Source organism: Polyodon spathula, chromosome 11, assembly GCF_017654505.1.
Source record: "Polyodon spathula isolate WHYD16114869_AA chromosome 11, ASM1765450v1, whole genome shotgun sequence".
In the NCBI taxonomy this organism is placed as follows: Eukaryota; Metazoa; Chordata; class Actinopteri; order Acipenseriformes; family Polyodontidae; genus Polyodon; species Polyodon spathula.
The window spans coordinates 1,326,201-1,353,596 of NC_054544.1; the positions used below are offsets into that span (position 1 = coordinate 1,326,201).

The 27,396-nt window shown below is 41.9% G+C and overlaps 1 protein-coding gene across 5 annotated transcripts in view; it reads right to left on the minus strand.

The window, feature by feature from the left end:
* The window catches only part of LOC121322789 (1-phosphatidylinositol 3-phosphate 5-kinase-like), an 82,139-nt gene that overhangs the window by 12,213 nt on the left and 42,530 nt on the right, over window positions 1-27,396 (minus strand). For 3 of the 5 annotated variants that reach the window (XM_041263083.1, XM_041263082.1, XM_041263084.1), the window contains exons 26-36: window positions 25,211-25,319; window positions 23,125-23,276; window positions 22,366-22,456; window positions 22,097-22,157; window positions 21,503-21,646; window positions 20,880-21,000; window positions 20,678-20,773; window positions 20,294-20,371; window positions 19,837-19,931; window positions 16,002-16,166; window positions 13,609-13,668 (exon numbers count right to left, since the gene is read on the minus strand). In XM_041263083.1, coding sequence (XP_041119017.1) covers window positions 13,609-13,668; window positions 16,002-16,166; window positions 19,837-19,931; window positions 20,294-20,371; window positions 20,678-20,773; window positions 20,880-21,000; window positions 21,503-21,646; window positions 22,097-22,157; window positions 22,366-22,456; window positions 23,125-23,276; window positions 25,211-25,319 — 1,172 coding nt within the window. The remainder of the gene's footprint in view (window positions 1-13,608; window positions 13,669-16,001; window positions 16,167-19,836; window positions 19,932-20,293; window positions 20,372-20,677; window positions 20,774-20,879; window positions 21,001-21,502; window positions 21,647-22,096; window positions 22,158-22,365; window positions 22,457-23,124; window positions 23,277-25,210; window positions 25,320-27,396) is intronic. The other 2 variants (XM_041263085.1, XM_041263087.1) reach the window with 1 other exon arrangement.

The window sequence follows — 27,396 nt, forward strand, 5'->3', positions numbered from 1 at the left end:
TGTACATTCCCTAAAAGCATTTTGAACTTCAGGGACACAAGCTTTCGTTTCCAATATACAGCAGCAATGAAATACTGTTATGACATTTCGAATTAGGTACAGAGCGACAAAGCCAATGATGTAATCTGGAAACGTGAAAAGAAACTCAAAAGTACTTATTCAGTGTGTGTGTAATACAGTTTTGTACACTGTGTGTAATCCAGTTTTGTAGTGTGTGTCTAACAGTTTTGTACAGTGTGTGTAATACAGTTTTGTACAGTGTGTGTGTAATACAGTTTTGTTCAGTGTGTGTGTAATACAGTTTTGTTCAGTGTGTGTGTAATACAGTTTTGTTCAGTGTGTGTAATACAGTTTTGTACAGTGTGTGTGTAATACAGTTTTGTACAGTGTGTGTGTAATACAGTTTTGTTCAGTGTGTGTAATACAGTTTTGTACAGTGTGTGTAATACAGTTTTGTTCAGTGTGTGTAATACAGTTTTGTACAGTGTGTGTAATACAGTTTTGTACAGTGTGTGTAATACAGTTTTGTACAGTGTGTGTAATCCAGTTTTGTACAGTGTGTAATACAGTTTTGTAATAATACAGTTTTGTACAGTGTGTGTAATACAGTGTGTGTGTAATACAGTTTTGTACAGTGTGTGTAATACAGTTTTGTACAGTGTGTGTAATACAGTTTTGTTCAGTGTGTGTAATACAGTTTTGTACAGTGTGTGTAATACAGTTTTGTACAGTGTGTGTGTAATACAGTTTTGTTCAGTGTGTGTAATACAGTTTTGTACAGTGTGTGTAATACAGTTTTGTACAGTGTGTGTAATACAGTTTTGTACAGTGTGTGTAATACAGTTTTGTACAGTGTGTGTAATACAGTTTTGTACAGTGTGTGTAATACAGTTTTGTACAGTGTGTGTAATACAGTTTTGTTCAGTGTGTGTAATACAGTTTTGTACAGTGTGTGTAATAGTTTTGTACAGTGTGTGTGTAATATAGTTTTGTTCAGTGTGTGTGTGTAATACAGTTTTGTTCAGTGTGTGTAATACAGTTTTGTACAGTGTGTGTAATACAGTTTTGTACAGTGTGTGTAATACAGTTTTGTACAGTGTGTGTGTGTAATACAGTTTTGTTCAGTGTGTGTGTAATACAGTTTTGTACAGTGTGTGTAATACAGTTTTGTACAGTGTGTGTGTTTTGTAATACAGTTTTGTACAGTGTGTGTAATACAGTTTTGTACAGTGTGTGTAATACAGTTTTGTTCAGTGTGTGTAATACAGTTTTGTACAGTGTGTGTAATACAGTTTGTACAGTGTAATACAGTTTTGTACAGTGTGTGTAATACAGTTTTGTACAGTGTGTGTAATACAGTTTTGTTCAGTGTGTGTAATACAGTTTTGTACAGTGTGTGTGTAATACAGTTTTGTTCAGTGTGTGTGTAATACAGTTTTGTTCAGTGTGTGTGTGCGTAATACAGTTTTGTACAGTGTGTGTTTTGTACAGTGTGTGTGTAATACAGTTTTGTTCAGTGTGTGTGTAATACAGTTTTGTACAGTGTGTGTGTAATAGTTTTGTTCAGTTTTGTAATACAGTTTTGTACAGTGTGTGTGTGTAATACAGTTTTGTACAGTGTGTGTAATACAGTTTTGTACAGTGTGTGTAATACAGTGTGTGTGTAATACAGTTTTGTTCAGTGTGTGTGTGTAATACAGTTTTGTACAGTGTGTGTAATACAGTTTTGTACAGTGTGTGTAATACAGTTTTGTTCAGTGTGTGTGTAATACAGTTTTGTTCAGTGTGTGTGTAATACAGTTTTGTACAGTGTGTGTAATACAGTTTTGTACAGTGTGTGTAATACAGTTTTGTACAGTGTGTGTAATAGTTTTGTTCAGTGTGTGTGTGTAATACAGTTTTGTACAGTGTGTGTAATACAGTTTTGTTCAGTGTGTGTAATACAGTTTTGTACAGTGTGTGTGTGTAATACAGTTTTGTACAGTGTGTGTAATACAGTTTTGTACAGTGCGTGTAATACAGTTTTGTACAGTGTGTGTGTAATAGTTTTGTTCAGTGTGTGTAATACAGTTTTGTACAGTGTGTGTAATACAGTTTTGTACAGTGTGTGTAATACAGTTTTGTACAGTGTGTGTGTGTAATACAGTGTATACAGTTTTGTTCAGTGTGTGTAATACAGTTTTGTACAGTGTGTGTAATACAGTTTTGTACAGTGTGTGTAATACAGTTTTGTACAGTGTGTGTAATACAGTTTTGTACAGTGTGTGTAATACAGTTTTGTACAGTGTACAGTGTGTGTAATACAGTTTTGTACAGTGTGTGTAATACAGTTTTGTACAGTGTGTGTAATACAGTTTTGTACAGTGTGTGTAATACAGTTTTGTACAGTGTGTGTAATACAGTTTTGTACAGTGTGTGTGTAATACAGTTTTGTTCAGTGTGTGTGTAATACAGTTTTGTACAGTGTGTGTAATACAGTTTTGTTCAGTGTGTGTAATAGAGTTTTGTACAGTGTGTGTGTGTAATAGTGTGTGTGTGTGTGTAATACAGTTTTGTTCAGTGTGTGTGTGTGTGTGTGTAATAGTTTTGTTCAGTGTGTGTGTAATACAGTTTTGTACAGTGTACAGTGTGTGTAATACAGTTTTGTAATACAGTGTGTGTGTGTAATACAGTTTTGTACAGTGTGTGTGTAATACAGTTTTGTACAGTGTGTAATACAGTTTTGTTCAGTGTGTGTAATACAGTTTTGTACAGTGTGTGTGTAATACAGTTTTGTACAGTGTGTGTGTAATACAGTTTTGTACAGTGTGTGTGTAATACAGTTTTGTTCAGTGTGTGTAATAGAGTTTTGTACAGTGTGTGTAATACAGTTTTGTTCAGTTTGTACAGTGTGTGTGTGTAATACAGTTTTGTTCAGTGTGTGTAATACAGTTTTGTTGTGTGTAATACAGTGTGTGTAATACAGTTTTGTACAGTGTGTGTAATACAGTTTTGTACAGTGTGTGTGTAATACAGTTTTGTACAGTGTGTGTAATACAGTTTTGTACAGTGTATGTGTGTATACAGTTTTGTTCAGTGCGTGTAATACAGTTTTGTACAGTGCGTGTGTAATACAGTTTTGTGTGTGTGTAATACAGTTTTGTACAGTGTGTGTGTGTAATACAGTTTTGTACAGTGTGTGTGTAATACAGTTTTGTTCAGTGTGTGTGTAATACAGTTGTTCAGTGTGTGTAATACAGTTTTGTTCAGTGTGTGTAATACAGTTTTGTACAGTGTGTGTAATACAGTTTTGTACAGTGTGTGTGTAATACAGTTTTGTTCAGTGTGTGTAATACAGTTTTGTACAGTGTGTGTAATACAGTTTTTTTGTACAGTGTGTGTAATACAGTTTTGTTCAGTGTGTGTAATACAGTTTTGTACAGTGTGTGTAATACAGTTTTGTACAGTGTGTGTAATACAGTTTTGTTCAGTGTGTGTAATACAGTTTTGTACAGTGTGTGTGTAATACAGTTTTGTTCAGTGTGTGTAATACAGTTTTGTTCAGTGTGTGTAATACAGTTTTGTTCAGTGTGTGTGTAATACAGTTTTGTACAGTGTTGTAATACAGTTTTGTACAGTGTGTGTAATACAGTTTTGTACAGTGTGTGTAATACAGTTTTGTACAGTGTGTGTAATACAGTTTTGTACAGTGTGTGTAATACAGTTTTGTACAGTGTGTGTAATACAGTTTTGTACAGTGTGTGTAATACAGTTTTGTACAGTGTGTGTAATACAGTTTTGTACAGTGTGTGTAATACAGTTTTGTACAGTGTGTGTAATACAGTTTTGTAGTGTGTGCGTGTAATACAGTTTTGTACAGTGTGTGTAATACAGTTTTGTACAGTGTGTGTAATACAGTTTTGTACAGTGCGTGTGATACAGTTTTGTACAGTGTGTGAGGACGCCTGTTTTGTTTAATACAAAATAAAAGTTTTAAACAAACACGAAAAACACAGGACACGGCACTCTTGTGCCAAAATAAACAGACAAACAAAAACAGACTAAACTTAACAAAACGGTGCACGGACAGACACTGACAAACACGGTGAGCGGATACTTTCTCCTGTGTTATTAGTGTGTTCAGTGTGGTGTGTGGGGTTTATTACAGTTCCGTGTTCCAGTCCCGTTCTGTGCTCACCGAACACCCAACCACCAGTATGTGCCCAACGTGCATCTATATATACTTTTGTGCTGGGATTCAATTACCAATTAATGTTCACTTGAATCCAGTTTTGCACAGTGAATTAATAAAGTGCAATTCCCCGTGCTCAGTTTGGACAGTGTACTTTCTAAAAACACAGTTTTTTGTAAGTGTGGATGTCAAAGTTTTCGTTATGTCTTTACTTGCACGTTTTGTGCAATCCTCGTGTGTGTGTACAGTTATACAGTTTTAAACAGTTTTGTGTGTTACACAGACCCGTTTATTATCCCGTGTAATAATGTTTTGTACACCAACATGTAAACACACAGTTTTGTACAGTGTGTGTAATACACACAGGGGCGGGGCACTGTGTTACATATACCCCCCTTGTGCAAAGCACACATGGCCTCAATGGCCACCTCCCCCCTTAAAAGCCCAAAAGTCCCGCCCAAAGTTTTGTTCAGGACCAGAGGTTTCCAGGTTCCCACAGGTCGTAATGCTGTCAGCAGGGTAGCAGTCTTGCCAGGGTAGTCCTAGCAGCGGAAAGGCTGCTTGGGGTGTGGTCTCCTGACCTTCCCCCTCCTTCGGCGTGGCAGCTCCCCTTGGTGGGGCTTCAACCACAGTTCTTCCTGCAGGGAAGAAACTGCAGAGGGAGCAGGTCTCCAGACCTCCAGTTTTGTTCCGTGCGTGAGAAACTGCTGCTTTGTTTGGCGGTCTCCAGACAGTTTTGTACAGTGTGTGGCAGCGAAACTGCTGCTGGGTTGGCGGTCTCCAGACCTCCTCCCCCAGTTTCCTACAGTGTGTGCTAGGTTTTGGCGCTGTGGTGTACCTCCCAGACCTCCTAATACAGTTTTGTTCAGTGTGTGTGCTACAGTTTTGTTCAGTGTGTGTGTACTACCGGCTTTGATACAGTGTGTGGGCAACCCCAGGCGATGCAGTGTGTGGCAATACCAGGCGATACAGTGTGGCGTCCAGGCGATGCAGTGCGGTGTGCAACCCAGGCGATGCAGTGTGTGTGGGCAACCAGGCGATGTACAGCGTGTGTAACCCCAGTTTGCAGAGTTTTGTGCAGTGGTGTGTAATGCAGTTTTGTTCAGTGTGGTGTAATAGTTTTGTACAGCGAGGCTAATACAGTTTTGTTCAGTGCGTGTAATACAGTTTTGGGCAGTGCGTGTAATACAGTTTTGTACAGTGTGTGTAATGGCAGTTTTGGGCAGTGCGTGTAATACAGTTTTGTACAGTGCGTGTAATACATCCTTGTTCAGTGTGTGGCAGGCAGTTTTGTTCAGTGTGTGTGGCATAAGCGTGGCTGTAATACAGTTTTGTTCAGCGTGTGTGTGTAATACAGTTTTGTTCAGTGTGTGTGTAATACAGTCTTGTTCAGCCACTGCAATAATAGTTTTGTACAGTGTGCTTCCCTCAGCCGCCTATGTGTAAGGGCTTTGCTGAGGACCGTAAGCAGTTTAGTACCTGTGCCCTTGTGGTGAAGGTGAGTAGGCAGTTTTGCTACTCTCCCCCTGATACAGTTGGAGGCAGAGGAAGCTCCAGCTCCTCTCCTCGTGATGGTGGGGGAAGGGTGATACCAGCAGGCAATACACCCTCCGCTGGTGGGTAATAAGTGATACCAGCAGGTATTCACCCTCTGCTGGTGGGGGAATGAGTACATACCAGCAGGCATTCACCCTCTGCTGGTGGGGGAAGTGATACCAGCAGTGCATTCAGTTTCAGCTGTGTGGAATAGGGACCTGCAGGCATTCCCTCTGCTGGTGGCCAGGGACCCAGCAGGCATTCACCCTCTGCTGGTGGACAGTGGACCCAACAGGCATTCAGCTGGTGGACAGGGACCCAGCAGGCACAGTTTTCTGCTGGTGGGGGGTGAGTGATACTGCCGGCGTTCAGTGTGTCTGCTGGTGGAGTTTTGTGAGGAGTGTGCCGTACAGTCACCAGCAGCCAGGAGGTGGAAGACCCAGCAGGCATTCACCCTCTGCTGGTGGACAGGGACCCAGCAGCCATCTGCTGGTGGCGGAGGCAGAGGCAGCTCCTGTCGCTCTGTTCCTGCCGGTGGAGGTGGCGGAGGCAGAGGCAGCTCCTGCTGCTCTGCGCCTGCCGGTGGAGGTGTGCGGAGGCAGAGGCAGCTCCTGCTGCTCTGCTCCTGCCGGTGGAGGTGGCGGAGGAGAGGCAGCTCCTGTCAGTGCTCCCAGAGACAGTTTTGGGAGGCAGAGGCAGCTCCTGCCTGCTCTCCTCCTGACCAGTGGAGGTTTTGCTGGCAGAGGCAGCTCCTGCTGCTCTCCAGAGCCTGCCAGTGGAGGTGGCGGAGGCAGAGGCAGCTCCTGCTGCTCTGCTCCTGCCGCCAGGTGGCGGAGGCAGAGGCAGCTCCTGCTGCTCTGCCCCTGCCGGTGGAGGTGGCAGAGAGAGGCAGCTCCTGCTGCTCTGAGCCTGCCGTGGAGGTGGCGGAGGCAGAGGCAGCTCCTGCTGCTCTGCGCCTGCCGGTGGAGGTGTAATAGTTTTGTTCAGAGGCAGAGGCAGCTCCTGCTGCTCTACTCCTGCCCATGGAGGTGGGAGCGGCGTGTAGTCTCCTGGTGGAGGAGGTGGGAGCGGCGTGTAGTCTACCCTTGTTACAGGGGACTGGTGCGGCTCTCCCTCCCTTGCAGGAGACTGGTGCTGCTGTGGAGACAGCGGTGGGACCTCTGCCTTCCTCTTCCCCTTTAGAAATTGGCAGGGATGGGGGTTAAATTCCCTTCTCTGCCACCTCCTCACCTTCCTCTCCTGCGGCAGTTCCTCCTCTCCCTCCTGGTAGGGGCAGCGGAAGGGACAATTGGCAAAGAGATGGTCCTGGTTGCAGAGGAGGCACCCCGGCAAGGACTGGTTACATCGCCGGGGATGTCTGGCCCTTAGGCGGCACTCCTCCTCCCTGTCCCTCACCTCTTTATCGTCTTTCCTGCTTCTCCCCATTTCTTTCTTTTTTTTTTTTTTGTAATCCAAAGACGCCCCCTTTTTTTTTTTTTTTTTTTTTTCTCCCACACAAAAAAAAACCTCTCCTGGTCTGACGCTTGGAGGCGCTGTTAAATCCCACGCAGGACACCACGTGTCACAGAGACGGCCGAAGTGGGCGGCGTCAGAACCAGGAAAGGTAAGGCAATACACAAAACACAGGACGGATGAAATGAAGTGATGAAGACGCCTGTTGGCGCCGGTTTAATACAAAATAAAAGGTTTAGCCAAACACGAAAAACACAGGACACGGCACTCTACGCCAAAATAAATAGACAAACAAAAACAGACTAAACTTAACGAAACGGTGCACGGACAGACACTGACAAACACGGTGAGCGGATACTTTCTCCTCTTATTATTACTACTACTACTGCTACTAGGATTTCCTCCGTCTCCAATCCCGTTCTCCGCTCACCGAACTACCCAACCACCAGTATGTGACAACGTGCATCTATATATACTGGTTGTGCTGTTACCAATTAATTATTCACTTGAATACCAGCACGTGAATTAATAAAGTGCAATTCCCCGTGCTCAAGATTATTACATTTTACTTGCACGTGAAGTGCTGTGCAATCCTCGTGCCTAAATACACATATACATTTTTAAACACTTCCCAGTTACACAGACCCATTTATATCCCATGTACCAATGACTATACACCAACATTAAACACACAGTTTTGCCAGATAATACACAGAGGGAGTAGGGCAGTTTTGTTCAGTTTTGTGTGTAATACAGTTTTGTTCAGTGCGTTTGATGCAATGTCAAACAATGACATTAGTCAACACAGTCACACAAACAATTATGCCAAAACAAGTCCACACACAAATTTGTCAAACAAGTAACAACACATTAGTCAAAACTAAGTCACACACATTATACAAACACGTACACCCCACATTTTATTTTTGTTCAGTTTGTGTTTATTGTCAAAACATGTAATTTCAGTTTTTGTTGTTTTTTACAAGTTGTGTGTGGCGTTTAAATTACAAGGTTTGTGCACACAGGGTTTTGGTTTGTAATCAGGTTTTTTGGTTTTGTTTTCAAGTGTGGTTCTAATAGCACACACCCACAAAAAACATGCGGGCACACACATTAATGTCCAAACCCAAGTCACACACCACATTATGCCAAGACAAGTTCTACACACACATTATGTCAAAACAAAGTTCGGTCACACACCCCCACTTCTGTCAAAACCTGCACACACAGTATGCAAAACCCCTCAAGGCACACACCCTATGGCACAACAAGTCACACAACCATATTTGTTATTGTTCAAAACGCAACAAGTCTCTCCACCACAATCATTATAAAAACAAGGAAAACACATTATCACACACCCCCACACACCCACCACCCCCAACAAGTCAACCCAAACACCCAACCATTATCAAAAAAACAAGTCCGCACACATTATGAAAAAACAAGCACACACAACATTAATGGCAAAACAATTACATACACATATTGTCAAAACAAGTAAACACATTATGGCGAAAATCTTCGTCACACACAACATTTAAAAAAAATTGCAAAAACAATGTCACAACATTTGTCAAAAAATGTCACAGCACATTCAACATGTCACACCCACACATTAGTGTCAAAACAAGTCCACGCACACCATTATATGAAAACAAGTGGACACACACATCTCAAAATAGTCACACACCTTATGTAAAAACATGCAACAACATTATGCAAAAAACAGGTCACAACACACGCATTATGTCAACAAACATGTCACACAATTATGTAACAACATAGTTCAATCCACAATGTAAACATAAAAGTCCGCACGCACATATGTCAAAACAGTCACGCACATTAGTCAAAAAAACATTGCACACCACATTACGTCAAAAACATGTACACACCTATCTTCAAAACATGTCAACATTATCAAACAAGGACAAATACAAAACAATGTCACACAATATCTTCAAAACATGTCACACCGCAATTTACAAAAAACAAGACACACATTAATAGTCAAAAACAATCACAACATGAGTCAACAAGACACACAGAGCCAAAACATTGTTACACATCATGGCAAAACAAGTCACGAACTACGGGTTTTGTTCAGTGTGTGTGTAATACAGTTTTGTTCAGTGTGTGTAATACAGTTTTGTACAGTGTGTGTGTACAGTTTTGTAGTTTTGTACAGTGTGTGTGTGTAATACAGTTTTGTACAGTGTGTGTAATACAGTTTTGTTCAGTTTTGTTCAGTGTGTGTAATACAGTTTTGTACAGTGTGTGTAATACAGTTTTGTTCAGTGTGTGTAATAGTTTTGTTCAGTGTGTGTGTAATACAGTTTTGTTCAGTGTGTGTGTAATACAGTTTTGTTCAGTGTGTGTGTAATACAGTTTTGTTCAGTGTGTGTGTAATACAGTTTTGTTCAGTGTGTGTAATACAGTTTTGTACAGTGTGTGTAATGGAATACAGTTTTGTTTTGTACAGTGTGTGTGTAATACAGTTTTGTGTGTGTGTGTAATACAGTTTTGTTCAGTGTGTGTGTAATACAGTTTGTTCAGTGTGTGTGTAATACAGTTTTGTTTTGTTCAGTGTGTGTAATACAGTTTTGTACAGTGTGTGTGTAATACAGTTTTGTACAGTGTGTGTGTGTAATACAGTTTTGTTCAGTTTTGTACAGTGTGTGTGTAATACAGTTTTGTTCAGTGTGTGTAATAAGCACAGTGTTCAGTGTGTGTAATTTTGTTCAGTTTTGTGTAATACAGTTTTGTACAGTGTGTAGTTTTGTGTGTGTGTAATACAGTTTTGTTCAGTGTGTGTGTAATACAGTTTTGTACAGTGTGTGTGTGTAATACAGTTTTGTTCAGTGTGTGTAATACAGTTTTGTACAGTGTGTGTGTAATACAGTTTTGTAATACAGTGTGTGTGTAATACAGTTTTGTACAGTGTGTGTAATACAGTTTTGTTCAGTGTGTGTGTAATACAGTTTTGTTCAGTGTGTGTGTAATACAGTTTTGTACAGTGTGTGTGTAATACAGTTTTGTACAGTGTGTGAGCTGTGTAATACAGTTTTGTTCAGTGTGTGTGTAATAGTTTTGTTCAGTGTGTGTAATACAGTTTTGTACAGTGTGTGTGTAATACAGTTTTGTTCAGTGTGTGTAATACAGTTTTGTACAGTGTGTGTAATACAGTGTTACAAGTCACACAACATTATGTCAAAACCAGTAACACACCTTATGTCAAAACAGTCAAACATGTCAAAAACAAGTCAGTCACACATGCAAACACGGTCACAAAATTACACATTATGTCAAAAAAAGCACACACATTATGTCACATGTCACGCCACATTATGCAAAACATGTACGACACATATGTCAAAACCATGCACCACAACATTATCAAAAACATGTCACCCATTATGGCAAAACATTGTCAACAAACACACATATTGGTCAAACACATGTCAAACAGTGTGTGTGTAATACAGTTTTGTACAGTGTGTGTGTGTGTATACAGTTTTGTGTGTAATACAGTTTTGTACAGTGTGTGTAATACAGTTTTGTACAGTGCGTGTGTGTAATACAGTTTTGTACAGTGTGTGTGTAATACAGTTTTGTTCAGTGTGTGTAATACAGTTTTGTACAGTGTGTGTGTGTGTAATACAGTTTTGTACAGTGTGTGTAATACAGTTTTGTACAGTGTGTGTAATACAGTTTTGTACAGTGTGTGTGTAATACAGTTTTGTACAGTGTGTGTGTGTACAGTTTTGTTCAGTGTGTGTGTAATACAGTTTTGTTCAGTGTGTGTGTAATACAGTTTTGTTCAGTGTGTGTGTAATACAGTTTTGTTCAGTGTGTGTAATACAGTTTTGTACAGTGTGTGTAATACAGTTTTGTACAGTGTGTGTGTTTTGTTCATACAGTTTTGTACAGTGTGTGTGTTTGTACAGTGTGTGTTTTGTACAGTGTGTGTGTGTGTAATACAGTTTTGTTCAGTGTGTGTGTACAGTTTTGTTCAGTGTGTGTGTGTAATACAGTTTTGTTCAGTGTGTGTGTAATACAGTTTTGTTCAGTGTGTGTAATACAGTTTTGTACAGTGTGTGTGTGTTTTGTAATACAGTTTTGTTCAGTGTGTGTAATACAGTTTTGTACAGTGTGTGTAATACAGTTTTGTACAGTGTGTGTGTAATACAGTTTTGTACAGTGTGTGTGTAATACAGTTTTGTGTAATACAGTTTTGTTCAGTGTGTGTAGTAATACAGTTTTGTACAGTGTGTGTGTAATAGTTTTGTACAGTGTGTGTAATACAGTTTTGTTCAGTGTGTGTAATACAGTTTTGTACAGTGTGTGTGTAATACAGTTTTGTAATACAGTGTGTGTGTGTAATACAGTTTTGTACAGTGTGTGTGTAATACAGTTTTGTTCAGTTTTGTGTGTGTAATACAGTGTGTGTATACAGTTTTGTACAGTGTGTGTAATACAGTTTTGTTCAGTGTGTGTAATACAGTTTTGTACAGTGTGTGTGTAATACAGTTTTGTTCAGTGTGTGTAATACAGTTTTATACAGTGTGTGTGTAATACAGTTTTGTACAGTGTGTGTAATACAGTTTTGTACAGTGTGTGTGTAATAGTTTTGTACAGTGTGTGTGTACAGTTTTGTACAGTTTTGTAATACAGTTTTGTGTGTGTGTAATACAGTTTTGTTCAGTGTGTGTAATACAGTTTTGTACAGTTTTGTACAGTGTGTGTGTTTTGTACAGTGTGTGTATACAGTTTTGTACAGTGTGTGTGTAATAGTTTTGTACAGTGTGTGTAATACAGTTTTGTACAGTGTGTGTAATACAGTTTTGTACAGTTTTGTACAGTGTGTGTAATACAGTTTTGTTCAGTTTTGTAATACAGTGTGTGTGTAATACAGTTTTGTTACAGTGTGTGTGTAATACAGTTTTGTACAGTTTTGTTCAGTTTTGTTCAGTGTGTAATACAGTTTTGTTCAGTGTGTGTGTAATTTTGTTCAGTGTTTGTTTTGTTCAGTGTGTGTAATACAGTTTTGTACAGTGTGTGTGTAATACAGTTTTGTAATACAGTGTGTGTGTAATACAGTTTTGTACAGTGTGTGTGTAATAGTTTTGTACAGTGTGTGTGTAATACAGTTTTGTACAGTGTGTGTGTAATAGTTTTGTTCAGTGTGTGTGTGTTTTGTTCAGTGTGTGTGTAATACAGTTTTGTACAGTGTGTGTAATACAGTTTTGTTCAGTGTGTGTGTAATACAGTTTTGTACAGTGTGTGTGTGTAAATACAGTTTTGTACAGTGTGTGTAATACAGTTTTGTTCAGTGTGTGTGTGTAATACAGTTTTGTTCAGTGTGTGTAATACAGTTTTGTACAGTGTGTGTAATAGTTTTGTACAGTGTGTGTGTAATACAGTTTTGTTCAGTGTGTGTAATACAGTTTTGTACAGTGTGTGTAATACAGTTTTGTTCAGTGTGTGTGTAATACAGTGTGTGTGTGTAATACAGTTTTGTTGTGTGTAATACAGTTTTGTACAGTGTGTGTGTAATACAGTTTTGTACAGTGTGTGTGTGTAATACAGTTTTGTTCAGTGTGTGTAATACAGTTTTGTACAGTGTGTGTAATACAGTTTTGTACAGTGTGTGTAATACAGTTTTGTACAGTGTGTGTAATACAGTTTTGTACAGTGTGTGTAATACAGTTTTGTACAGTGTGTGTAATACAGTTTTGTACAGTGTGTGTAATACAGTTTTGTTCAGTGCGTGTGTAATACAGTTTTGTACAGTGTGTGTAATACAGTTTTGTACAGTGTGTGTAATACAGTTTTGTTCAGTGTGTGTAATACAGTTTTGTTCAGTGTGTGTAATACAGTTTTGTTCAGTGTGTGTAATACAGTTTTGTACAGTGTGTGTAATACAGTTTTGTACAGTGTGTGTAATACAGTTTAATACAGTTTTGTACAGTGTGTGTAATACAGTTTTGTACAGTGTGTGTGTAGTAATACAGTTTTGTTCAGTGTGTGTAATACAGTTTTGTTCAGTGTGTGTGTAATACAGTTTTGTTCAGTGTGTGTAATACAGTTTTGTTCAGTGTGTGTGTAATACAGTTTTGTACAGTGTGTGTAATACAGTTTTGTGTGTGTAATACAGTTTTGTTCAGTGTGTGTGTAATACAGTTTTGTACAGTGTGTGTAATACAGTTTTGTACAGTTTTGTAATACAGTTTTGTGTGTGTGTAATACAGTTTTGTACAGTGTGTGTAATACAGTTTTGTACAGTGTGTGTAATACAGTTTTGTACAGTGTGTGTGTAGTACAGTTTTGTTCAGTGTGTGTGTGTGTAATACAGTTTTGTTCAGTGTGTGTGTAATAGTTTTGTTCAGTGTGTGTGTGTAATACAGTATTTCCTGTGTGATTTTGTTTGGGAGCGTTGCACTTACGGAGCTCGATGTGGGGATTGCCAAGCTGTTTCTTATGTTTGCCACTCCCATCTGCCTCCTCTTAAAGAAAAAAAAAAAAAAGATATTTATAAAAATGACCAAGAACAAGCACAATGCAGTGCAGTTTTCTCCTTTGCTTAGTATGTCTAGCCCAGTAGTATAGAGAGGGTCAAAATCATTACATTCAGTTTCAGACAATCATAAGAAAGTTTACAAACGAGAGGAGGCCATTCGGCCCATCTTGCTCGTTGGTTGTTTGTAGTTTATTGATCTCATCAAGCAGCTTCTTGAAGGATCCCAGGGTGTCAGCTTCAACAACTTTACTGGGGAGTTGGTTCCAGACCCTCACAGTTTTTTGTTGTGAGGGCCTATTGGGCAAAAGTAAGGCCTACTGGGCCAGAATTAGTTAAGACAATGCAAGTCAAGCTTCCTTATCAACTTGAGCAGTCATAGAAACTGAATAAGCCATTTTCTCCCTACTGGAAAAATTAAATTACAACCATTAGAGATACAAACTTGGCATTTACAGAGGATGCAGAAACAAATGGAATCTGTATCATGTATTTAGCACAATATTAAAGCTCCACAGGCCCTGTTCTCTTTAGGAAGACATTTTGTAAGGCCTGTTTTGATTAAAGCCCCTGTTGATTAACAGCTCATGAATCAATTTTCATTGCTTTTAGGAGAGCGATTTGTTCATTTATTGCCATTTCAGATCACATTTTGTTCAACCTCTGTGGGGATGGACTGGTGAGAGGTAAATACTTAAAACTTGTTTAGTGGCTGTGAATAAACCATCAGTTGAATTATAAGACTTCTTATTTGTTCAATACAGTGATAGCTGTTAGAACCCTCTGGTGTTACATGAACAAAACAGATGTGTACAAGATCCAATAATGAGACTCTTTTTATTTTGTTAGCTACTACACATCACATGTTTACACGGCATTCAGAAAACTTCTGTGTAATAGCACAACATAATATATCACATCACAGTACAAAACGAATTGTTCCATCCCTCATCTAACTCCTATAAAAGGACATACTGTGTATCTCAATCCTAACAGTGACAGTTACCATGGAGGGCAGTTCAAGTTCGCTACAGTGTTTTCCTACAGATCGGCAGCACTCAGCTTTGAGAATTCCATCAGCACTGAAAACCACTTAGGACTGGGAAGAACCAACACACATAAAAGATTACTTTACCGGACACCCTAAAATATCTGTTAATATTCTAAACTGTACATTCAAAAAAGCAGAAAGCAGAGGGGAGATTGGAGGCAGGGGGGTGGGACGGTGCCACACTGCACGTGCAAGAGTAGCGAGCGACGGCGCCACACTGCACGTGCAAGAGTAGCGAGCGACGGTGCCGCACTGCACGTGCAAGAGTAGCGAGCGACGGTGCCACACTGCACGTGTAAGAGTAGCGAGCGACGGTGCCGCACTGCACGTGCAAGAGTAGCGAGCGACGGTGCCACACTGCACGTGCAAGAGTAGCGAGCGACGGTGCCGCACTGCACGTGCAAGAGTAGCGAGCGACGGTGCCGCACTGCACGTCTAAGAGTAGCGAGCGACGGTGCCGCACTGCACGTGCAAGAGTAGCGAGCGACGGTGCCGCACTGCACGTGCAAGAGTAGCGAGCGACGGTGCCGCACTGCACGTGTAAGAGTAGCGAGCGACGGTGCCGCACTGCACGTCTAAGAGTAGCGAGCGACGGTGCCGCACTGCACGTGCAAGAGTAGCGAGCGACGGGGCCGCACTGCACGTGCAAGAGTAGCGAGCGACGGTGCCGCACTGCACGTGTGCGAGCGACGGCGCCACAAGAGTAGCGAGCGACGGTGCCGCACTGCACGTGCAAGAGTAGCGAGCGACGGTGCCGCACTGCACGTGCAAGAGTAGCGAGCGACGGGGCCGCACTGCACGTGCAAGAGTAGCGAGCGACGGTGCCGCACTGCACGTGCAAGAGTAGCGAGCGACGGTGCCGCACTGCACGTGCAAGAGTAGCGAGCGACGGTGCCGCACTGCACGTGCAAGAGTAGCGAGCGACGGTGCCGCACTGCACGTGTAAGAGTAGCGAGCGACGGTGCCGCACTGCACGTCTAAGAGTAGCGAGCGACGGTGCCGCACTGCACGTGTAAGAGTAGCGAGCGACGGTGCCGCACTGCACGTGCAAGAGTAGCGAGCGACGGTGCCGCACTGCACGTGTAAGAGTAGCGAGCGACGGTGCCGCACTGCACGTGCAAGAGTAGCGAGCGACGGGGCCGCACTGCACATCTAAGAGTAGCGAGCGACGGTGCCGCACTGCACATCTAAGAGTAGCGAGCGACGGGGCCGCACTGCATGTGCAAGAGTAGTTAGTGCAGAAAGGGGGATGCTGTAGCTTCAGGCTGTACCTGGGGGCTCACTCCCATGATTGTCTGCCCCCTCCTTCCCCGACTGTCCCATCTGATAATAAGCAGTGTCTGCTGATTGCATGGCCTCCCTTCTCACAGGGCACAGGTCAGGGCTGCTGCCCCCTGTACCACGGAAAAAAGACAGCACTCCTGAAGTCTTTCTGGCTGAAAAAAATCAAAGAAACAATTTACTAGGCAATTGGTGTTTACTTCTGTTTAAAGTTATTTGCTTGTATTATGTTTGTTCTTCAATTTGGAAAATGCTGATTTTTCAAAGACAAAGCTATGGATGAGATATTGCTGCTGTGTCCTGATATGAAATCACTGCATTTATTTTATTTTTAAATTTGGAATCACAAATTATTTTTTCTCATTTTCTCCCCAATTTGGAAAGCCCAATTATTTTTTCACCCGGCTCAACCCGGCCCACCCCTGCCACCCCCCCACCCCTCGGGAGAGACCCTCCCCCCGCCCCTCCCACTCGGGAGAAATGAAGGACAGGACTCACGCGTCCTCCGAAACCTGTGCCATCAGCCGTCTGCTTCTTTTCACTCTACAGGACCACATAAAGGCAGGCGCCTGGCCAGTGTCTACATGCTGGTACATGGTGAGCCAAGGACACACCAGCTGACCTAAGCCCTCCCCACCCGGGCGCCTCTCGACAAATTGTGCAGCGCCCTCTGGGAACTCCCATCCATGGTTGGCAGTGGAATAGCCTGGACTCAAAGCAGCGACCTCCAGGCTACAGGGTGCACCCTGCACTCCACGCAGAGTGCCTTTACCGGATGTGCTACTCGGGAGCCCCCTACTGTACATGTTTAAACTCAATCCTATGGTCTAGCAGCACCCAGAGCGTGTAACCACCAGCAAAGGCATCAGGATGCAGCAATTTATTTACAGTGTTGCATTTGAAATATCAAAGTATCTTCAAATTACCAAAAATGTTCTCAGAGCAACAAAAAACTTTAACCCTTTCCTTTACTGTCCTATTTAATGCCTGTTTTTATTGGACACTGGGCAGCAAAGGGTTACTAAGACCAATAGGAAAAAGTAAATCGATTCCATTTGAAATATCTAGTGATGAAAAGAACACGGCTGTGTCTTGTTCAGGAAGCAGTCTGCAGTTTGCTGATGAGTTTTCCTGTATTTTATGGAGCGTCTTTACAGCATGTGAATGGGACTGCAATGAGGGGCAGATGATAAACAAACCCCCGCCCTGCCCCGCCCCGCAGGCACCATGACTTTTAGGAGGAAAGCATTTTAGGAAAATGTATAAAATTGGGACTGGATTTATTTTAAGGGTATTTAAAATTTATGCAACCAGTTCCATCAAAAGCCCATAATAGCTTCCGGCTTCTGACAATGTCTTTATTTTGTACCATTGTGTAGAAAGCATATATATTCTGACAGCAAGTTAAAAGTAGAGCCAAGCTTTAGCATCTCTGTTTTCTTTTCAAATGACTGTTCAGCCCAAAGGAAAAGCATTACGCTATCAAAAACCAAACCAAAAGAATAATTCATTGCAAAAGCAGAGCAGTTTGGTTCAATCTGGAGACTACTGGAATTTGACTCTGCTACAGAAACAAAAAATACTGTAATTAGCGAGGAGCAATGATAATTCAAGAGAAAGAATAAAAAAAGAAAGCTTTCCGATGGACCGTACTGATCTAATTTCAGCTCCTCGGCTGCTGCGCTCGCTGCTTGACTGCACTAAATGAGCCTGCCACTAAAAGCTAATGTGTGAAAATAAATTAAAAAAAGGATTTAAAAGGTTATGGTATAAATAGTTTATGTCCATAGGAGGCATCTGAAAAGCACAAAAGAAGCATTGCTCTAATCCAACCCAAGCTCTTCAGAGAGAAACGCAGTCATTCAACTATGCTTTTATTTATTTTATTGTTTAATTTGACCATCTCGGCTGTGGTTGTATCAGCTGGTATATCCAGAATGCAGCTCCACCCGTATTATACTATTAACAGCACTAAATACTCGATACACACTCCAGGGGTACTAACAGATTCTCAGCGATTAAATCCCAGATCTTTCATATTCCCCAATGACTAACTTCTTAGCTATTATTAACCTGGAGTAATGACTTCAGAACACATTGAATATGAAGGCACTCCTAGGGATAATGTTCTACCCTCTATCTCTGCTCTTATTCATCTTGTGTTACTGTTAAAGTTACCGATCTCTTTGGGGGAGTCACTGAGCAAGCCTGAACAAGATGGAATTTCTGTAAAGAGGTTTCTATAAAAATGGCCAATATGCAGTTACACTAGCGGTGTAATTAACCCACCCCAATTCTTTAAAAAACTTAGTGTCAGCATCTTGTTAGAAGACAGCCATGCTAAAACTGTACAGCATTTACTTACTTGAAGCACTTCGGTCACCACCCAGCTTTTGTATCTGACTGTACCCCCTCGTGCAAATAAAAATCCTAAAAACCAGGGAGTTCAAGTAATGCGCCAAAACCCATTTATCAACATCTGCGTCTGGACTTTGAAAATGCCATTAAAACTACTTCAAGTTACTTTTATATGTTTTTTCAGGTGAATCCTTTTATCATGAATATCAGGGTAAACAAAGGTACACTGGAGTGGTCTTGAGTAAATGAAGGACGTGTGCAGATCAAAGGAATTCCCCAAACATGTGGAGATGCAGGATCTGGTCGATATCAAGTCCCTGTGTTGCTGCCATTCTAATAGATCTCAGTAATGAGAGTTCTGTACAGAACAGACAAAGAGTAATAGATCTCACTAATGAGAGCTCTGTACAGACGAGAAAGAGTAATGCTTTACTTAAATACTGAACAAGGCCTTGCCTGCGTCTGAACAGGGTCTCTCTCGCGCTCGCTCCTCTTTTCCACATGTGCCCCACAGAGCACTGTGTGAACAGGGTGTCTCTCTCTCTCTCTCTCTCTCTCCTCTACTCCATGTGTGCGCTCTACAGATCATAGTGTGAACAGGCTCTCTCTCTCTCTCCTATTCCATGTGTGTGCTCTACAGATCATAATGTGAACAGGGTCTCTCTCTCTCTCTCATTCCATGTGTGCGCTCTACAGATCATAATGTGAACAGGGTCTCTCTTTCTCATTCCATGTGTGCGCTCTACAGATCATAATGTGAACAGTCTCTCTTTCTCTTTCTCTCTCTCTCTCTCCTCTACTCCATGTGTGCGCTCTACAGATCATAGTGTGAACAGGCTCTCTCTCTCTTTTCTCTCTCTCTCTCCTATTCCATGTGTGTGCTCTACAGATCATAATGTGAACAGTCTCTCTCTCTCTTTCTCTCTCTCTCTCTCTCTCTCCCCCCTCTATTCCATGTGTGCGCTCTACAGATCATAATGTGAACACAGTCTCTCTCTCTCTCTCTCGCTCTCCTCTATATTCCATGTGTGCGCGCTACAGATCATAATGTGAACAGGGTCTCTCTCTCTCTCTCTCTCCTCTATTCCATGTGTGTGCTCTACAGATCAGTGTTTCATTCTGAAAGTGCTCCTCAAGCAGTTATCTAGGTGCACCCCCCCCGGGTTTTGGGAACACAGAGGGTCTTCTAGCAGGATAATGCAGGTATGTATTTAATCCAATATAAATTGATCAAAATGAAGCATGGATTGGATCACAGGGTTTTTTAATCCCATTAAAATAAGCAAAGCAAACCTAGGGTATACTGGTTATATATACATGCAATCTTACTGAAAACATTACGAATGTGCAAAGCCAAGTCCCGATGAAGTAGACAGTCAGAATAATGTTTGTGCTGTTGATAAAACACCTGGAGCAGGAATGACTTGGGCAGATATATCTGCCAGTCAGTAAAGCCCTAACACTTACTTGGCATGTCGGAGTCAGTGGTGCGATTGAGCTGGGCTGTTATAATCTCAGTCTGCCGGGCAGGGCTGCTGGTTTTGGCTCTGCTTTCCGTGGTGCTGAAAAACAATTCATGGAAAAACAACAACCCTGTGTCTGTTAACAAAATGTATTGCAACCTTCAAGTTAAAAATGAATTGCTCTTAAAGAGAGGTATTTGTTTTTTTGACTGTTACTGTAGCGAAAAGTATAACTTTAGGGTCTAAAAGATGGAAATGTAGATTGATTTAGAATGAATAATTTGATGGAAAGCACTGGCCCTATTAATAAAGATTCAAACATGTTTGTCTGAAAGCTCCAAAACACTTGGATAAAACTTACTGTATCTAGTGATTTATTATACTTGATCAGGTCCAACAATTGTAATAGTTGTGCCAAGGCATGTCTGTCAGTGGGGTACAACATCACCAAACAGCAATACCTGTGAAGAGGAAGCGGTCCTTCCTCTCCTGTGCCCTTCACGGACAGCTCCTCCAAGGCAGTCTTGTACTCCTTGCAGCTAAATACATGGATTGAATAAAGAGGACAACAACACACAAGCATTATTCAGCACTCCCACAGGCACTTCATGGGAAGGGATGAAACTAATGCTAACATTAAAAACACAACCGGACATGACTGGAAGCACGCTGCAAAAGAAATTCCTGCATTACCCTTTTATTTACAGTGCAGAACTGCTTCCACCCTATAATCCCATGGTGACAGCTTTTATTACACAAGACGAGTCGGCATGATATAAAAACGGGTCGCTACAAATGCAATGCCATGTGTGGCTGGAGCTCTCGCCCTAATCTCTGGAGAGTACCTGAGTGCAAAGGCAATGATGGAGCTGGGCTCTTTCTCACACACTGCGATGGGAACCCGCTCGTGTTCGTACATCAGATAGTGCTTGTCCGGCTCGCTGTCACAGACAGATGAAACACTGTTACAAGTGTGCTGGTAAGGCATAAGGCTTTTTAATACAAATAAGCTGGACTTTGAATTGAAGCACATCTTCCATTACTTACAATGGGAATGGGATGGGGTTGTAGCTGTTACCAGGAAGCAGGTTTGCAAAAATAGCTTTCATGGTGGATTTCTCCTTGACTTGACCGTCTGTTGAGCCCAGTAAATGCCCATCAAAAACATCTAAAATCAAAATTTGAAAAAAGTTAAACCATTATTTTATACAATCGTAATATAAACACCAAAGAAAGGATCCCCAAACCCTAATGCTTTGCTTCCACCTGCCACAGGGATCAAGTTGAAAGTGATCTGACAGCAATCCTGTCAGCAGCAGGGCAATATCCCTGGGATTTGTCCTGGGACTCTGACTGGAAGGGTCTGGAATAGAGACCGCGAGGATTCACTCCTGCCCAGTCGTTTAGAATGAGGACACAACAAGCATCCGTCGCAAATGACATGCGGTGACACACGCAGAAACAAAACTATGAAGAGAAGCCTGAATGGATCCAACAGGTTCTTAAATCCTCAGATTACTAGAACATCTTGAACCTGCTTCCCGGTTCTTCCTCAGTACTGCACCTGTTTAACAAACCAACCCTTTCCAAAATCAGGCTTTACTGTCTATAAGAACTGTCCCATGCATGACAGATTCACAAACTAGCCCTTTGTTTTTTCCTGGTTATACCTTCAGTTATGCTGCTTGAGTCCTGGTCACTCGTGGATGAGGGGAAGGACGGCCCAGAAGAGAGCTGCTCCACGGCTCCCTCTGGTGGAGAAGGCAGCTGGAGCAGGGTGGAGCTCGAGGGCATGTTGCTAAGGTACCGATCCTCTGAAATTCAGAACAGAAAGGTGGGCATTTTCTAAACTGGAGCAAACAATCGACTCATGAAAAAATGGAATTAAAAGCTGAGTAATGCTTACAAGGCTATTGTTGCTTTATGCATGAACTAACACCAGACCCACACCAGATGTTATTGTTGTACACATACTTATTTCAGTGCAGTTGTGCTCCCGTGTGGCTACAACAGTCCAGATCTTGTTCTAGCTGATGGTTCTGATGGTTTAATTGATCCTCAATGTTCACTACAAGGCTTAGGGACCTGCTTTAAATGAGCCCCACTGCCTTCGTGTCTACAGACCCTTCACAATTCACTGCCTTCAGGATTTCAGTTTTTGTCATCAGAAGCCAAGTACAGTTAAGCAGGCAGCAATGTCAAACGGACAATGTACAATGTGCTTAATATTTATTAGCATGACTCAGACTGAAACTGTCACTCACCTTTATCCCCATTCTGTACAACAGGAGAGGCATTGCGTGGGGAGGAATCCAGTACGCTGGTCTAGGGAAATCAAACAAACAAATTCATCATCCCTGAGAGCACAGTGCCCCAAACGAGGCAGCTGTCATTCAATCAAGTGAAATTAGAAATCTGAGCAGCAGCTATTTACTGTCTTAAACAAGCAAACCCTCTCTACATACACTAGCATCCTCTAATGTTCTTAAACACTCGGGTAACATGCAGTGTGAAATGCGTGGACAAACTGCACCTTGCTTTCCTCGGACTGCCTGTGTCTCCCGGGGCTCGCAGGGACAGAAGGACGCTTTCTTCCCTTCTCTTGCTGGAAAAGGTCCTGCAGCCTACAAAAAATAAGAATTAAAGTCTGCACCAAAGCCAGCAGCACCACTAACCCTAGGAACACAGTTTAATTTAATTCAAGACTGCAGCTGTGTGTTTAAAAAAAAAAAAGAAGAAGAAGGTTAGATGATATCTCAATCCCCGTCAAACTACAAAATTAGAAACCTGGGGGCGTTGTCAGGCAAACAAGATTCCATTGTGCTCTCATCTATACTCCCTTGGCAAGAGACTGAACTCTACACTATTGACTCCTCCTTTCATCAAGAAGAATGACATTGTTCTCCTTCAACATCAAGGACCCTTTAATCTTCTACATGTTTTAACAACTTCAGTTTTTAGATGTCTCATCTCTATCCCTTACCAGGGATAGACAGTATGACGCAAACCTTCAAAGCACTTTACCCTTCTGATGAATATTAAAACGTGCGCATGTAGGGCACGCAGCCATAGCATGTGCATACCAGATTGAGGCAACCGACAAAACCTAGAGATAAAGGACGTCATTTACCATGAATCCCTGGCAATTCCTGTTGAACTGATGCATCCCGAAGTGAGGAATGTCAGCCAAGCATTGCAGCCGCAGGGGTAAACTGTGGACTTTCGCAATTCCACAGACATGCTGTAACAGGGGCAGGGGCTGAGGTCGTGTTTTGGCCGGTGCTAGAGATACCTGCTGTTCCAGGACTGCAGCATCTCGCACAGGCTCTGCTTCTTCACGATGACGGACTCGAGAGCTGCCTGCAGCTGCTGGGGGGTGTCCAGAAAGGACAGCAGCCTGGCCTGCAGCTTCTCAATCCAGTTCCGGATTTCCACCTCCTCCATCTGCAATCACAGAAACACGTGACTTAATCCAGTTCCGGATTTCCACCTCCTCCATCTGCAATCACAGAAACACGTGACTTAATCCAGTTCCGGATTTCCACCTCCTCCACCTGCAAACACAGAAACACGTGACTCAATCCAGTTCCGGATTTCCACCTCCTCCACCTGCAAACACAGAAACACGTGACTCAATCCAGTTCCGGATTTCCACCTCCTCCACCTGCAAACACAGAAACACGTGACTCAATCCAGTTCCGGATTTCCACCTCCTCCACCTGCAAACACAGAAACACGTGACTCAATCCAGTTCCGGATTTCCACCTCCTCCACCTGCAAACACAGAAACACGTGACTCAATCCAGTTCCGGATTTCCACCTCCTCCACCTGCAAACACAGAAACACGTGACTCAATCCAGTTCCGGATTTCCACCTCCTCCACCTGCAAACACAGAAACACGTGACTCAATCCAGTTCCGGATTTCCACCTCCTCCACCTGCAAACACAGAAACACATGACTCAATCCAGTTCCGGATTTCCACCTCCTCCACCTGCAAACACACATGACTCAATCCAGTTCCGGATTTCCACCTCCTCCACCTGCAAACACAGAAACACATGACTCAATCCAGTTCCGGATTTCCACCTCCTCCATCTGCAAACACAGAAACACATGACTCAATCCAGTTACAGATTTCCAACTCCTGCACCTGATAAGCACAGCGCCATTCTTCTCCACGCTGGTGAGAAATCACATGAGCGCTCAGTGTTGCACCGAGTCAAGAGCGTTGTGCAGTGCATTCAGTCTCGGTGCACTCCATCCAACGCGCTCTGTATACAACCGATATATTAGTGGCAGATCAAAATGCCTCTAGCATTCAAATATTAAAAAGCATGACTGATCATGGCCTTTTACATGCTTTTAAAAGACCAAAATGCACTAAATACACTCACTTTTCTCGATTTCCCATTCTTTTAAAGACTTCTCGTTCTTTCAATGATTTAAATGACATGACCGTTTCTATCCGACACCGTTTAGATCAACTGAAACACTCCCAGAGAACACTCCCAGAGATGCCCTGTAACAAACGGCTTGTTTTCAGAAAACCAGGATCTGCTGCTGACTCTTTGATTTCTTTTTTTTTTTTTTTTTTTTTTTTTAACCTTTCTGCTAAACTGGGACAGTGAAGAAAGAAAGATTTGAAAATAACTAAATCAGACCTTGCTGTTTTAAAATTAGAAAGAAAAATGCCCTCTTCAGATCTCAGGATCGTCTGCATTCTGTAGTGCACATCCTGAAGAGGGTTCTGATTTCTGTGGTCTATTGTACAGTGCCTTGATAAACCCTAATTGGCAGCTCTAGTCTTGAACAATGCACACCGACTTTTTTTGTAATTAGCTGTTTTAGCAATAACTGCGAAAACCAGAACTGCAGATACACGACAATATGTTGTAAACCCTAAAACATATTCCTTAAAAGATTAAAATGCTGTGATGGATTTTCATAAAGATTCTGAGATACAGTACAGTTTTAGTTTTGTAATGTACACTAACATAGCAAAGTGGAAAAAAAAAAAAAAACATGGTAAACAAACCCTCACAGTAAAAGCATAGTAAAGTGTAATAAAGCACAGTGAAAGCAATGTAAAGAATAGCAAGATACAGTAAAGCATATTAATAAATATTGAAAACCAGGGTAAGCGATAGTAACTGCGTAGTGCAATGGGGAAAAGCGTACCATGGTAAACTTTTATAAGGAGAAGCACACATGCAAAGAATGTTTCCTTAAGTAGATGAGGGTACTTTTTCAATGTGTTTATTTCTAGAACCATGTATTACATACTGCTTACTTAGTTGAGCACTGCTCGAGTCACAAGCCTTTTCGAAATGCTTGTACTATACCTGTACTTTCAATGTTTAAACCAATCAAATCACCTCTTTCTGTGCAAACAAGTCTTCCATCTTCTCCTCCCTGGTTTTGCTGAAAGTGTCTGTCTTGAGCGAGGTGAGCCGGTCGTCTATAGCCAAGTACACCTGGGATACTCTGCAGAGACAGTGAGGAACAGGTAACTGCAAGTCTCATTCGCACTCCTCCCCAAGCAAGATACAAACAGGATTTCGTAAGAGAGACTGCAAACTGGACCCTTGTTGAAATGTGTGTTTCACCTTGCTACAAAGTTGTTGTTTTTTTTATAGTATCTTGAGATTTAAAAGCTTCCTTTACCCAGTTCCTGTATTCCAGGAGACCTTAAATGTATTAAAGCACTGACATGGAAAGGTCAGGGCTGCAGAATAGCTGCACACGCGCTCACAACGTTCTCTGAAGGATCTGGTCAGGACCTGAACATTTTCCTCTAGCTGCAGAATAGCTGCACACGCGCTCACAACGTTCACTGAAGGATCTGGTCAGGACCTGAACATTTTCCTCTAGCTGCAGAATAGCTGCACACGCGCTCACAACGTTCACTGAAGGATCTGGTCAGGACCTGAACATTTTCCTCTAGCTGCAGAATAGCTGCACACGCGCTCACAACGTTCACTGAAGGATCTGGTCAGGACCTGAACATTTTCCTCTAGCTGCAGAATAGCTGCACACGCGCTCACAACGTTCTCTGAAGGATCTGGTCAGGACCTGAACATTTTCCTCTAGCTGCAGAATAGCTGCACACACGCTCACAACGTGCACTGAAGGATCTGGTCAGGACCTGAACATTTTCCTCTAGCTGCAGAATAAGAACATAAGAAAGTTTACAAACGAGAGGAGGCCATTCGGCCCATCTTGCTCGTTTGGTTGTTAGTAGCTTATTGATCGCAGAATCTCATCAAGCAGCTTCTTGAAGGATCCCAGGGTGTCAGCTTCAACAACATTACTGGGGAGTTGATTCCAGACCCTCATGATTCTCTGTGTAAAAAAGTGCCTCCTATTTTCTGTTCTGAATGCCCCTTTGTCTAATCTCCATTTGTGACCCCTGGTCCTCGTTTCCCTTGGATCGACACTGTCAATACCTTTTAGTATTCTGAATGCTTGAATTAGGTTGCCGCGTAGTCTTCTTTGTTCAAGACTGAACAGATTCAATTCTTTTAGCTTGTCTTCATAGGACATGCCTTTTAAACCTGGAATAATTCTGTTCGCTCTTCTTTGCATTCTTTCTAGAGCAGCAATAGCTTTTTTGTAGCGAGGTGACCAGAACTGAACACAATATTCTAGATGAGGTCTTACTAATGCATTGTACAGTTTTAACATTACTTCCCTTGATTTAAATTCAACACTTTTCACAATGTAGCCGAGCATCTTGTTAGCCTTTTTTATAGCTTCCCCACATTGTCTAGATGAAGACATTTCTGAGTCAACAAAAACTCCTAGGTCTTTTTCTTAGAGTCCTTCTCCAATTTCAGTATCTCCCATATGATATTTATAATGCACATTTTTATTTCCTGCATGCAGTACCTTACACTTTTCTCTATTAAATGTCATTTGCCATGTGTCTGCCCAGTTCTGAATCTTGTCTAGATCATTTTGAATGACCTTTGCTGCTGTAACAGTGTTTGCCACTCCTCCTATTTTTGTGTCGTCTGCAAATTTAACATATTTGCTTACTATACCAGATCTGCAAATTTAACAAGTTTGCTTACTATACCAGAATCTAAATCATTAATGTAGATTAGGAATAGCAGAGGACCTAATACTGATCCCTGTGGTACCCCACTGGTTACCACACTCCATTCTGAGGTTTCTCCTCTAATCAGTACTTTCTGTTTTCTACAAGTTAACCACTCCCTAATCCATGTACATGTGTTTCCTTGAATCCCTACTGCGTTCAGTTTGAGAATTAATCTTTTGTGGGGGACTTTGTCAAAAGCTTTCTGGAAATCTAAATAAACCATGTCATATACTTTGCAATTATCCATTACACTATGTAACCCAATTTTTGTTCCTGGGTAGTAAGTGTTATTTCCTAATTGGTTATGCCTCAAAAGTATAGAAAATGTCTATTATTCCCCACAAATTTTGCTTTTGTGACCAGGACAGTGATATTTCAAAATATCACTATTTCCAATGGGAAAACAGGCAAATGTGTGTCTTTTCGTTCACATAAAGTCAGAAAAAAAAACAACATATT